Here is a 12302-nt window from a genome sequence, read left to right as displayed (position 1 = left end):
ATAGATGAAAAAACAAAACGTAGATGCTATTCATAAGCATCACATCTAAAACATAAAGGTACAGGAAGATTAAAAGTAGTTTAGAAAAAGATGTACTGGACAAACACCAACTAAAAACTAAATATTCCTGCATAATAAACTCTGTGGATCAGCAGTTTGAATGAGGCTCAGTTTTGTTTTTTTTTTTAAGATTTTATTTATTTATTCATGAGAAACAGAGGGAGAGAGGCAGAGACACAGGCAGAGGGAGAAGCAGGCTCCATGCAGGGAGCCTGACGTGGGACTCGATCCCGGTTCTCCAGGATCACGCCCTGGGCTGAAGGCAGCGCTAAACCACTGAGCCACCCGGGCTGCTGTAGGCTCAGTTTCTGCATACACACATAGAGTCACCCTGTTAGTAGATTTGTGAGCACACCAGAATCGATACAGATACCATATTCATTTGGTGATTTTTTTTATAAATGATCTTATCACTTTTTCCCTAAAATATAACACAAACATAATTATGTATGTTTTGGGTATGATTTGGTTTTGTTATTTACATTTCTGTTACATAACTATCTTTACAGTATATATACTTTCAAGTATGCATAATTTTTTGTGTGGGGGGATATTTCTTTCCAGCATACAGACTGAATCAGCTTGCTTTCAATTTCTGTCTTAGGAGAAAGACACAAGAGTATGCGAACATCCACTCTCAGATATAGTGATTGCTGGTGAAGCTGCTCATCCTTTACCCCACACATTTCACCGCTTACTTCAAACAATCTCTGATCTTATGATGTCTCTACCCAGTGGCAGTTCATTACAGCAAATGGCCCTAAGGTAAGAAAAGAGGTTTTATGTAGTATTCAAAGCTCAAAATGCTCGAAAGACTTTTTTTTAAAGAGTGAGATACAAAGAATCTCTCTACATGGTATGAATGGTGTTTCACTCATTACTGTCATAATCTAGAATCATCCTCCTTAGCTCACCACCTGTTTGCCCCTCTATAAAATGAGGTTAGTACACTTCTTAGTGCTTTGAATTATCAGTCTATGACAGTTTTCCTCCCTTTTCTACCCCTAAGTCACTTGTCTCAGCATTACCCAAGAGTAGAATCTTAAATGTCACAAAGGGAAAGGGAGAATGAAGTCACAGAAACAAATCAAAAAAGTATTTTGAATTGAAAAGAATTTTAAGAAAAATGGAAACTTAGTTTTATATACAAGATAGCCTAAATCTACCACCTTGAAGAACATCACCTACTTTAAGTCTAAGCCTGCTAAAATTTTAACACTACTTCAACATTGTGAACCTTGTTATCAAATCTACATATGGAGCCACACGTATAAATAAATGCTCCACTGATTTTTATAAGCCTGTAAGGTGATAGAGTGATTTTTGGCTACCCATAGCCCTGATGATAAGACCAGGAGAGGGGAGATTTTGTTTCTTCCTCACAAGATTTTTGAAGTGCAGGTTGTATTATATATACTCTGATGAATTAGTATAATAAGCGGGGGTAACACTTATCTATCTACAAAATTGATTACCATTTTTGCTTCTGTAGCCTTATCTTCATGATTACAGAAGCAAATTTCTTTATACATAAATGTATTTTTCTATATGTACAATGAGTGAACTTTCTTTAGATCCTATCTTGTTCCAAAGAAATTACCTTTATTTCTCACAAAAAGGCAGTGATATTATTCCCTGATTCTTTTCATTTCTATTTCTTACCTAGAACATTAAGATTTTTTGAAACTACAGAGTGCTTTTCCAAGGAATTCAGTAGGAATTATTTAATACATTGCTTATACATTTTTAGATGCTGGAGTCTGAAATTCAAGCAGTCTGATCACCAGTTCCTCCATCAGAGTAATGTCTTTCATCACATTAACAATATTTTGTCAAAATCAGATGATGGAGATAGTGAAGAAAGTTTTAGCATCAGTATACAGTCTGGCTTTGAAGCAATGAGTCAGGTCAGTCATTTACCACTTTCCTCTGTTACCCTGCTAACATTAAACAGTGTTTAGAAGGAGAAACTGCAAGTTACTCCTAATCAATTTGACTCATTTGTTTCTTACCTCATGTTTTGTTTGTTTTATTATCATGAAAGATATCCACTTCAGTGTTGTAATAATGTACATTTGTTTCTGGTAGGAACTGTGCATAGTAATGTGCTTAAAGGACTTAACCAGCATTGTTGACATAAAAACTTCAAGCCGACCTGCCATGATTGGCAGTTTAACAGACGGTTCTACTGAAACCTTTTGGGAATCAGGAGATGAAGATAAAAACAAAACTAAAAACATCACCATCAACTGTGTAAAAGGAATCAATGCCCGCTATGTATCTGTCCATGTGGACAATTCCCGAGATCTCGGGGTAAGAAAGACTTAATTTGTGGCTCATCAGTTCTTTTCAGACCCTCAGTGACCATGCCCTCTTATTTCTGAGTTTAGCAAAAAGATTTCCATGTGGAACTTCACCAACCAAACAACATTTTTATATTTCCCAAATAAATCTTAAATGTAAAAACAAGTTAAGAGGACAAGGGGCACTATGGAAGACCAATTCTAAAAAGAGGTGTGATTAAACATACACCATGACTCCAACTAAGCAGAATAAATGTCTGTCCTATAACTGCCTGCCTGCATGCCCTTGTTAAAGCTCTTCTCTTGACCTGAAAGCCCTCCCCTTAAACTCTACCTATCAGAATCTCCCAAAATCTCAAAGACCAAGAAAAAACTCCTCTCCCAGTACCTCTTCTATAAAATTACTCTTTCCCAGGTGCCTGGGTGGCTTCATCAGTTAAATGTCTGCCTTTGGCTCAAGTCATGATCCCAGGGTCCCGGGATTGAGCCCCAAGGCCTTGCTGAGCAGGTAGCCTGACTTCAGACTCTCCCCCCTGCTCATACTCTCTGTCACTTATCTCTCTCTCTCTCTCTCTCTCTCTCTCTCTCACAAATAAATAAAAATATTTTTAAAAATTACTCTTTCCTTTCTCTAGGTTCTTTTTTATTACTCTGATTGCACTTAATACACTTTGACCTATCATGTAATTAGCTCTGCTTCCAATCCTCACCCTTAGCTGTCATGAGAGTGGTGGTGGGGTTTCTAGACTAACCTGAATAATCATAATTTATATTTTTCCTAGCACTAGCCTGTTCACATCTTTCAACTGAATTAAGCACTCCTTCACAAAAGACTGTAAACAAAGGAAATAGAATCCTGTTTACTTGAACCAGGAAGAAGGCACCAAACTCACATGCTTCTACCTCCATTGCTAGGGAAGGGTACTCCTTAGAGTTTTCCCTCAGAATGGGTGTGGCTTGCTAGCAGATACAGTATTAATAAATCTCCTTTGACCATTGCCAGGCTTCTCCCATCCCATTCGCATATTTCCTTTTCCAGAAAAAGCCAGTGGTAAGGCTGGGTCTTGGGTAACCCAGATGGAATGCCAACCTCAGAAGTCCAGTCTGCTATCACAACACTCCTTGCCATCCACAGCCACCCCCAACTCCTGTTATCTGGCAGTGAATGAGAAAAGGGGGCTTAGTTAATATGCCATAAGCTTTTTCCTCTTCAGAGCCAAGAGTTTCAGTTGGTAAAACTACTTACCTTACTAGAAAGTCAAGTGTAAGAAATCAAAACATTTTTCTAGCTAGGATTTACTGTTCAATACAATATTACCTTTGATTCTTGGTATATTTTAAGCCAGGACATACTCTGCCTTAGAGGAATGATTAAAATCAATTTGACATTTTTCCCTTTTAGGTAGTAATTGTCACAACATTCTTTTTTCAAAGGCCCAGTAGATTATCTGACATCTGCTTTCCTTTTAAGAAACCTCTAAGTTGGGCAGCCTGGGTGGCTCAGCGGTTTGGCGCCCGCTTTCAGCCCAGGGCGTGATCCTAGAGACCCGGGATCAAGTCCCACATCTTCTCCCTCTGCCTGTGTCTCTGCCTCTCTCTCTCTCTCTGTGTCTCTCATGAATAAATAAATAAAATCTTTAAAAAAAAAAAAAAAAAGAAAAGAAAAGAAAAAAGAAAAGAAACCTCTAAGTGCCATGTGTCCTTGAGGCTTATTTACGTCAATGTCCCCAGCCCACCTGCCACCAGTGCCTTATACACAGCAGTCGTTTGAATTTCATCAGCCTAGAGCTGATGTATAGCTAAGTATGCAGTTCTCCAAGGAATTAATGTGCTAATCTATTTCTTGATGTGCCTTGAGTAAAAGTTACTCCAGTACCAGCATGATTGTTTTCAGTACTTAAAGATAATGAACTTCTGTTGGATTATTTCTTTCATGTGTTAATGTTCCTTCCCTAGTGTGGCAAGGATCTCAAAAGGATAGAACTCATCCTTCTCATATATCCTTCTCAAAATCTGTAAGGCAGTCTGGATACATTGTGACAACTCACAAGTATTTGTTGGTTAAGCCACCTACCTACCTTGCTTTTACCTCCGGAAGCTATGAAACTATTGCAGAGAGAGTGGGACAAGAGTGACAAACAGAGGTGTCGAAAGGTCTCATGACAGAATTTAAATCTTTAGACTTTGGATTAAAAAAAAGGGAATGCCAAGCTCCTCTTTCAAAGCCCATCGAGACTGAAGGTAGACTTTGTGAGAACAAGACAAGGGAAGACTGGAATTGTAAGAATGTGGTTGTTCAAACAGATGGAGTGAGATCAGTTAGGAAGAATGATGACAGACATGCAGAAGAGTTAATGTGACATTGGTAGGCCATAAATCGTTGTAAATTCAGGAACAGGAATATGGAATAATAATTGTTGTGAATTGTCTGTTTTAGAATAAAGTTACCTCAATGACCTTCTTAACTGGCAAAGCAGTAGAAGATTTATGCAGAATAAAGCAGGTAATTACAATTTTGTCATTAAATGTTTTGCTACCTAGGGAGAAATTCTTCTCAGCCTCCAATGTTAAATTCTAATTTTGACATGCTACCAAAGTATTATAGGAAATCATTTGTTTATAAAACACTAAACTGACAAATAGTCCAGATAAGGGAACATTTACAACCATCCCTGTGCTAACCATCTTATCCATTAGTACCCTAAATGTCCTATCATGAGCGATTATACTATACCTAGAGTCTTCCACTCTACCTCCACCTCCCTTAGAAAGATTCAGAGTGCCTTAAATGCATCATAGGTCGAATTTATTGTTACCACCTACACTTCAGGTTAAAATGTAGATTGTTGTCTTCTAGCCTGAAAATCTATCACTTATAACATTGAAACTGTAACGAGGCTGCAAGTTGATTTACAAACCATGTCTAAAAACAAGTTAGGTTTTATTTGGGCATGTATCTGAGATTCTGTATAAACTGATTTGTATTAGTGAAACTTTATCAAAGCTGTTCTTCTATAGCTACTTTGTCCCATAAATGTTGGCTACTTGCTTTGTTTTTCAAATCATATTGAAAGAATGAATTGAGGTTTTGGATTAGATAAATAATAAATTTTGCTTAAAAGGCTAAAAATTTGGGGGAGATCATCCTATTCAGTGAGATAGTATTTATTTATGCTTAATGCTCTTTCTAGAAAATTGGCATTATCAACTAAAATAATATCAATATATATGTCTATATAAATAATGTAGAAGTCCCAGGTCATTTCTCTTAGACATCAAATAGCATAAGAACAATTTTCATTTGATCCAATGAGTAGCATCAGAAACCATTTCAAGTGCATTGAAATTTAATCCTTGAAAAAAGTTATATTCTTATACAGTGAAATAAGGAATCACAAATGTGAAGCTATATTTAATTTTTCTTTAAACCATTTAGTAACTACACATCAAAATGCTTATTTTTTTTAAATGCTTATCTTTAAATAGCGCTTTTATGGTAAGATGCACAAGATAGGACCCCATTCTGATCTTGTGAGTGTTTCTACTCACGGTCAGTATAGGGAAAAGGACAGTCACATAAATTGTTTTAATGATGTTAGTTAAGTAACTTGTCCCTGGAAAGTACTCAAACCTGCATTTTAATTCTTAATTCCACCTTCTACTGAGAACTCTTCAACCTGTGTTAACCTCATTTCATCTGTATAATAGCTACTATAGTATTACTTATCCTCACAAGGTTTCAGTAAGATAATCAGTGTGCAGTAACAGAGTAAACCTTGGTCTCTTCACAGGTCTTTGTGATTTGAGCTTGCTGTTATTCGCACTAAGTCTAGGACAGTGATAAGAGAGTGGGACAAGAGTGACAGAGCTATATCAGGTTTCTATCCCTTTTTTATTGTGCTAGGTTGATTTGGATTCCAGGCATATTGGTTGGGTAACAAGTGAACTTCCAGGAGGAGATAATCACATCATCAAGATTGAATTGAAAGGCCCAGAAAATACACTGAGAGTTCGACAAGTAAAAGTCCTTGGCTGGAAGGATGGTGAAAGCACAAAAATTGCTGGCCAGATTTCAGCCAGTGTGGCCCAGCAAAGGAACTGTGAAGCTGAGACTCTGCGAGTGTTCAGACTTATTACATCTCAAGTGAGTGTCCTTACTACCTAATCTAGCACAGGATACTCTGAAATAATCTTATTCAATAAGAATACTAAGATGGTGACAAACTACTTTGCAAAACTTGTTAGAGATGACAGACAAGAGATGTGACCCATTTTCTCTTCTTATAACCCCACAACTCCTTCATTTTGAGGATTCATTTTATGAATGCAAAACTTCATTTTGCATTCATAATTCTTTCAAGTAGTGGCATGTAGCGAGAATAGCCTACTCATATTATAAAACCTGCAGAATTAGCTCATGTGTCCTTTAGCTTTCACACTGATAATTACTGCCATTGATTCCTTCTCATGTTCCCAACTTCATCAGGTGTTTGGAAAGCTCATCTCTGGAGATGCTGAACCTACACCGGAACAAGAGGAAAAAGCATTACTGTCATCACCTGAAGGAGAGGAAAAAGTATACAATGTATTTATTTGTATTCTAAAAATATTTATTTACCTTTTTCATTATTTTTGTTCAGTGAAACAGTCCATCTATTGCTATGTATTTTAATGGATAGGTGATATTAGTTTATATGCAATTACTATTTAATACTTTAACTAGGGGATCCCTGGGTGGCTCAGCAGTTTGGCACCTGCCTTTGGGCGAAGGCATGGTCCTGGAGTCCCAAGATCAAGTCCTGTGTTGGGCTTCTGGCATGGAGCCTGCTTCTCCCAATGCCTGTGTCTCTGCCTCTCTCTCTCTCTCTCTCCCTCTCTTTCTGTCTATCATGAATATATAAATAAAAAAATCTTTAAAAAAATACTTTAACTAGAAGATGAAACTATTAAAATTATTTGTTTATATATGAACTAGCTAGTATTGTAAATAACAACAAAATCTGCTCTGTATCATGGGCTGTTGTGTTCAAATGTTAGGATTTGTAAAACAGCGTACTATACTGTACGCCAGTGATGATGATCTCCTTCCTCCATTTAATCTGCCCTTCACAGTCCAGTTTAAAAATACTATCTTCTCCAGGAATCTTCTTTATGATTTCTCCCCAAACAATACGCAGTTTTCCTTCTGCTAAACTTCATAGTAGTTTCTGTGAGTCTCTTTTGATTTCTTTCATATGTTTATTTGTGCACATTTGTCTCTTCTACTGAATCATAGCTTCTTAAAGACCAAGTACATATCTGATTTGTCTTTGTATCCTTGGCATAAACACACATGCATTCAGCACATTTTTATTGGAATAATCTGTTCTTTATCTTATTCTTAAAATTTCTTTTAAAATGTGATTGCCTTTACTTATTTGATCTACTCTAAAGCATTGTACCCAAGAGGAAAACCTCATCTATTTCCAAAAAGAGAGGTCAACTCTGACTGGTCTCAATATTCTTATGTCTTTTGATGTTACAGATAATCACCTTGGGAGTTCATTGAAAGATAATTTTAAGGACTTAGTCTAGCCCTGTGCCTTCTGATATAATAATGTCTAAGTCATCCACATCTTTCTATTTGGGATCTATAGAAAATAAGATTTTATAAACATTGGTTCCTGGTTGTTTCTTTCAGCACCCCTTGGAGATAATCATTTGAATAACTACAAGACTGTGTGACTATTCAGTAAATCAGTTGAATTTTAGCAAATGGTGATTTTGTGCTAAATAACTGTGATAATTGGTACCAAGCCATCAGAAAGCTTGTGTTTTGTTCTTAGTTATAAACCTTTCACACACACACACACCCCAAAAAATCAATAGGGTATCATGTAATCAATTATTTATGTACATGAAGAAATTGCACATGACATAGGGTTTCAGAGTACACTGAAAAGTATTATGCCCTGGAGCAGTGCCCAAAAGGCTTTTGGTAGGTAATGAACATGAATTGACAGAGGGTATGGGAGCAGGGCTCATTTGAGGCTGATCTAATAGTAGGAGAGTGTATGTTGAGATGTTAAGGTTGATTGGGAAAGTTTATGCTAGTGATAAGATGCCCGTAAAATAGCATAATTGTTAAGAGAATCATTTTTAAGATTTTTGAAGTAGAATTTAGATAGGGAAAAATTTATCCGTTTAAATTGTATTCTTTTATGAATTTTGAACAACATATACAGTAGTAGAATCATCACTGCAAAGAAGTTTTAAAACACATCACTCCTAAAATTCCCCTCCTGGTCCTTTGCAGTCAGTCCCCTCACCTCATGCCTTGACCCTGGCAATCATTGAACTAGTTTCTGCCCTTGTTAGTGTTGCCTTTTCCCAGATGTCATATAAATGGAGCCATGTAGGATAGAACCTTTCCATCTGGTTTCTTTCTCTTGGTAGAATGATTTTGATATTCATCCATGTAGGAGCATGTATCAGTAATTGTTTCTTTTGGTTGCCAAGAAGTGTTCCATTTTATGGATTTACCAGAGTTTGTTTATCCTTAGACCTTTCAATGGATATTTGGGTTTGTTTCCTCTATTTGGCTATTATTAATAAAACTGCTGTGAACATTTTGTGTACAGATTTTTGTATGGGTACATTTTCATTTTTCTTGGGTAAATAACTATGAGTAGGATTGCTGGGTTGTGTGATAAGTCTATGTTTAACTTTCTAAAAAACTGCTGACCTCTTTCCAAAGTGATTGAACCAATTCATGTTTTTGCCAGTGGTGTAGATTTCCAGTTGCTCCACATTCTCAACAGCACTTAGGATTGTTACTCTTTTTAATTTTAGCCATTATTCACTGAGTGGCACTGTCGGTGAAGTGTCTCTTGGTTTCCACTCAGGTGGTGATCTCATGAGTCTAGATTTGGAGCCCTGCGTTGGCTCCACGCTCAGTGAGAAGTCTGCTTGAGTTTCTCTTTCTTGCCCTCTACTTCTCCACACCCCCACCCCTGCACACGATCTATCTCTGTCTCTCTCTCGAATGAATGAATGAATGAATGAATGAATCTTTAAAAAAAATTTTAGCCATTGTAGTAGGTATGTAGTGGTATCTCATTGTGGTTTTAATATGTATTTCTCTAATGATAACAATGAGTAAATTTTCGTGTGCTTATTTGCCAATCCTGTACTTTGTTTAGTGAAGCATCTGTTCAAATCTTTTACACATATTTTTTTTATATCAAGTTGTGTTATTATTAGGTTGTAAGATTTTTTTTTTATGTATTGAGGATAAAGACTCCTTAGCCAATATGTATTTTCAAATATTTTCTCCTACTCTGTGGTTTATCTTTCAGGGAACAAGTTTTTTATTTTGATGAAGTACAATTCTATTTTTTCCAAAATGACTTAGGATTTTTGTATCTCATCTAAAACTTAATATCACAAAGATTTTCTCTAGAAACATTAGAGTTTTAATTCTTTTGTTTATAGCTATATGCATTTTTAAGTTAATTTTTCTTGAGTTTCATTTATTTTTGCATGTAGATAGCCAGTTATTCCACCATTTGTTGAAGACTGTCCTTTATCAATAATAAATACAACATAAATATCTATGTCTATTTCTGCCTTCTCTTTCTGTTCCACTGATCTATATGTATATTCTTATACCAACATCCGTGTCTTGATTACTACAGCTTATAGAAAATCATGAAATCATATTCCAACCTGGTTCTTTTTAAGTTATTTTGGCTAGTCTAGATCCTTTATAGTTCCATATAAAGCTTAGAACCGGCTTATAAGTTTTTCCCCTTCTAAAAAAAAAAAATCTGGAATATTGATTGGAATTGTACCAAATTGCTAAGTCAATCTGGGAAGAATTGACATCTTGGTGATTAATACTGATTTTTCTAATAGCCTTTATTACTAATGTTTAGTTCAATTCATTTCAGTCAAAGGATATGCTTTGTATGATTTCAAGCCTTTTAAAATTGTTAAGACTTGAATTCTGACTCATATATTTTATGAGTCCACATGTACTTGAAAAGAACTTGAACTATGCCTTTGTTCTGTGAGGGGGGTTCTGTGAATATCAGTTCAAGTTGTTGGTAGTTTTGTTTAAGTCTTTAAGAGCTTTACTGATTTTTGTTTGCTCATTTACTTGTTCTATCAAATGCAAAAAATTTTTTGAACTGTCCAACTATTTGGATTTGTCTATGTGGATTTTATTTTACCTGGCTGCCAATCTCAGCTGTCTGATGGGCACCAAAAATTGTATGGCTTTGTAGATGATCAGCTTTTTCTCATTATTAAGGTGGGCGTTATATTCTCTTACAGCTTTCTCTATCCTAAGAAAAATGGAACTAAGAACCATTTTTTGTTCTTAAAATAGTGGCTTTGCGGGAATCCTGGTAGCTCAGCAGTTGAGCGTCTGCCTTCAGCTCAGGGTGTGATCCTAGGATCCAGGATTAAGTCCAACATTGGGCCCTTGTAGAGTGCCTGCTTGTCCCTCTGCCTGTGTCTCTGCCTCTCTCTCTCTCTCTCTCTCATGAATAAATAAATAAAATCTTTAAAAAAAGAAAAGAATAGAGGCAAAGCCACTATTACATTTTTGTATTACAAAATAATACATCAGATTTACCTCATGGGCTTATTGTGAAGACTAAATAAGTATGTGTATTGTTAACTCTAGCTGTGTATCTATACCTTAGGAGAGTGCCATTCACATAATATTAAATACTATAAAATGTCAGCCTTTATTTCTCTTCCCATGATATGTTTCTTTGACTCCTGTTAGTGCTAAATTAGCCTAATTTAAGAACACTATTATCATAGAGTTTTGTTAGGATATTTCCCTTTAAAAAAAAAAAAGATTTTATTTATTTATTCATGAGAGACACACAGAGAGAGAGAGAGAGGCAGAGACACAGGCAGAGGGAGAAGCAGGCTCCATGCAGGGAGCCCGATGCGGGACTCGATCCCAGGACTCCAGGGTCACGCCCTGGGCCAAAGGCAGGTGCTAAACCACTGAGCCACCCAGGCATCCCAGGATATTTCCCTTTTAAACAAATGCCATTTTCTGAATTGTTCTAACAACTAAATGTAGGATATTCAGAAATTAGCAATAGATGTAATCAAAGTGGCCCAAACTGACAGATTAAAGAAGTTCTTAAAAAGATAGTATGCTTCTCTGGATTTCTTAAATTCAGAAGTTTTGCTTTTTGTTATAGTCAACCTTAGCCAGTAGTGGTTTCTTCACACTTTATCCTTTGTCTTAGTGTTACAGACCTCAGTCTATAATAAATTCACCTTATAAAAATAGCTGCATAGTTATTTCTCGAGATACTTTAAGATCAAATATACAAATTTTATTCAAAGAGCCTGGGTATTTTTCTTGTCTCCCCTCTTTCTCTATGTAAAGGCAACATCAGATGCTGACCTGAAAGAACATATGGTTGGAATCATATTCAGCAGGAGTAAGCTGACTAATTTACAAAAACAGGTTGGTAGATAGCCATTTCATTCTCTTCATTAGTTTGTATTTGGTTTTAGGGTATGAAGTGTTTTCTAAAATTTATGGAGGCTTTTTTATGTGGACTTTTTTTATAGGTCCTACAGAATGTGTCTGCCTTTTTCTAGAGAGGAAGGAGTATATATTGGCATATCTGCATCACTTTAAAGAGAATGTTAACTTTCTTACCTTGCTACTCTTTGTTATTTCTCATTTTCAGGTAGATTGTTTCATTTTGGTGTCAAATATCCAGCTATCTCAGATTTTATTTGCATTTTCTATGTTCCTTTTCCTACTGTTTTTTTGTGTCAGCTGACTTTTTTTTAAGTAATTATCATGTTAACTAAATCAGTGTTAATATTTTAATTATAAGGAGATGTAGTAGTGCTAGATTGTTCATATAATGGAGTACCTAGATGACATAATAATTAGTCCTTCAGAAGTCAAAT

General features: G+C 36.0%; 1 protein-coding gene across 14 annotated transcripts in view; it reads left to right on the top strand.

Moving 5' to 3' along the window:
- MYCBP2 (MYC binding protein 2) overlaps positions 1–12302 on the top strand; it is a 258985-nt gene that overhangs the window by 223384 nt on the left and 23299 nt on the right. For 12 of the 14 annotated variants that reach the window (XM_035704586.2, XM_049099236.1, XM_049099235.1 and 9 more), the window contains 7 exons: positions 665–825; positions 1811–1967; positions 2149–2373; positions 4801–4866; positions 6268–6507; positions 6850–6948; positions 11764–11844. In XM_035704586.2, coding sequence (XP_035560479.2) covers positions 665–825; positions 1811–1967; positions 2149–2373; positions 4801–4866; positions 6268–6507; positions 6850–6948; positions 11764–11844 — 1029 coding nt within the window. The remainder of the gene's footprint in view (positions 1–664; positions 826–1810; positions 1968–2148; positions 2374–4800; positions 4867–6267; positions 6508–6849; positions 6949–11763; positions 11845–12302) is intronic. The other 2 variants (XM_025440922.3, XM_035704582.2) reach the window with 1 other exon arrangement.

This window comes from Canis lupus, chromosome 22 (assembly GCF_003254725.2).
Source record: "Canis lupus dingo isolate Sandy chromosome 22, ASM325472v2, whole genome shotgun sequence".
Classification (NCBI taxonomy): domain Eukaryota; kingdom Metazoa; phylum Chordata; class Mammalia; order Carnivora; family Canidae; genus Canis; species Canis lupus.
Note: the sequence above shows the minus strand (reverse complement) of the source record. Positions and strands in the feature narration are given on the sequence as shown.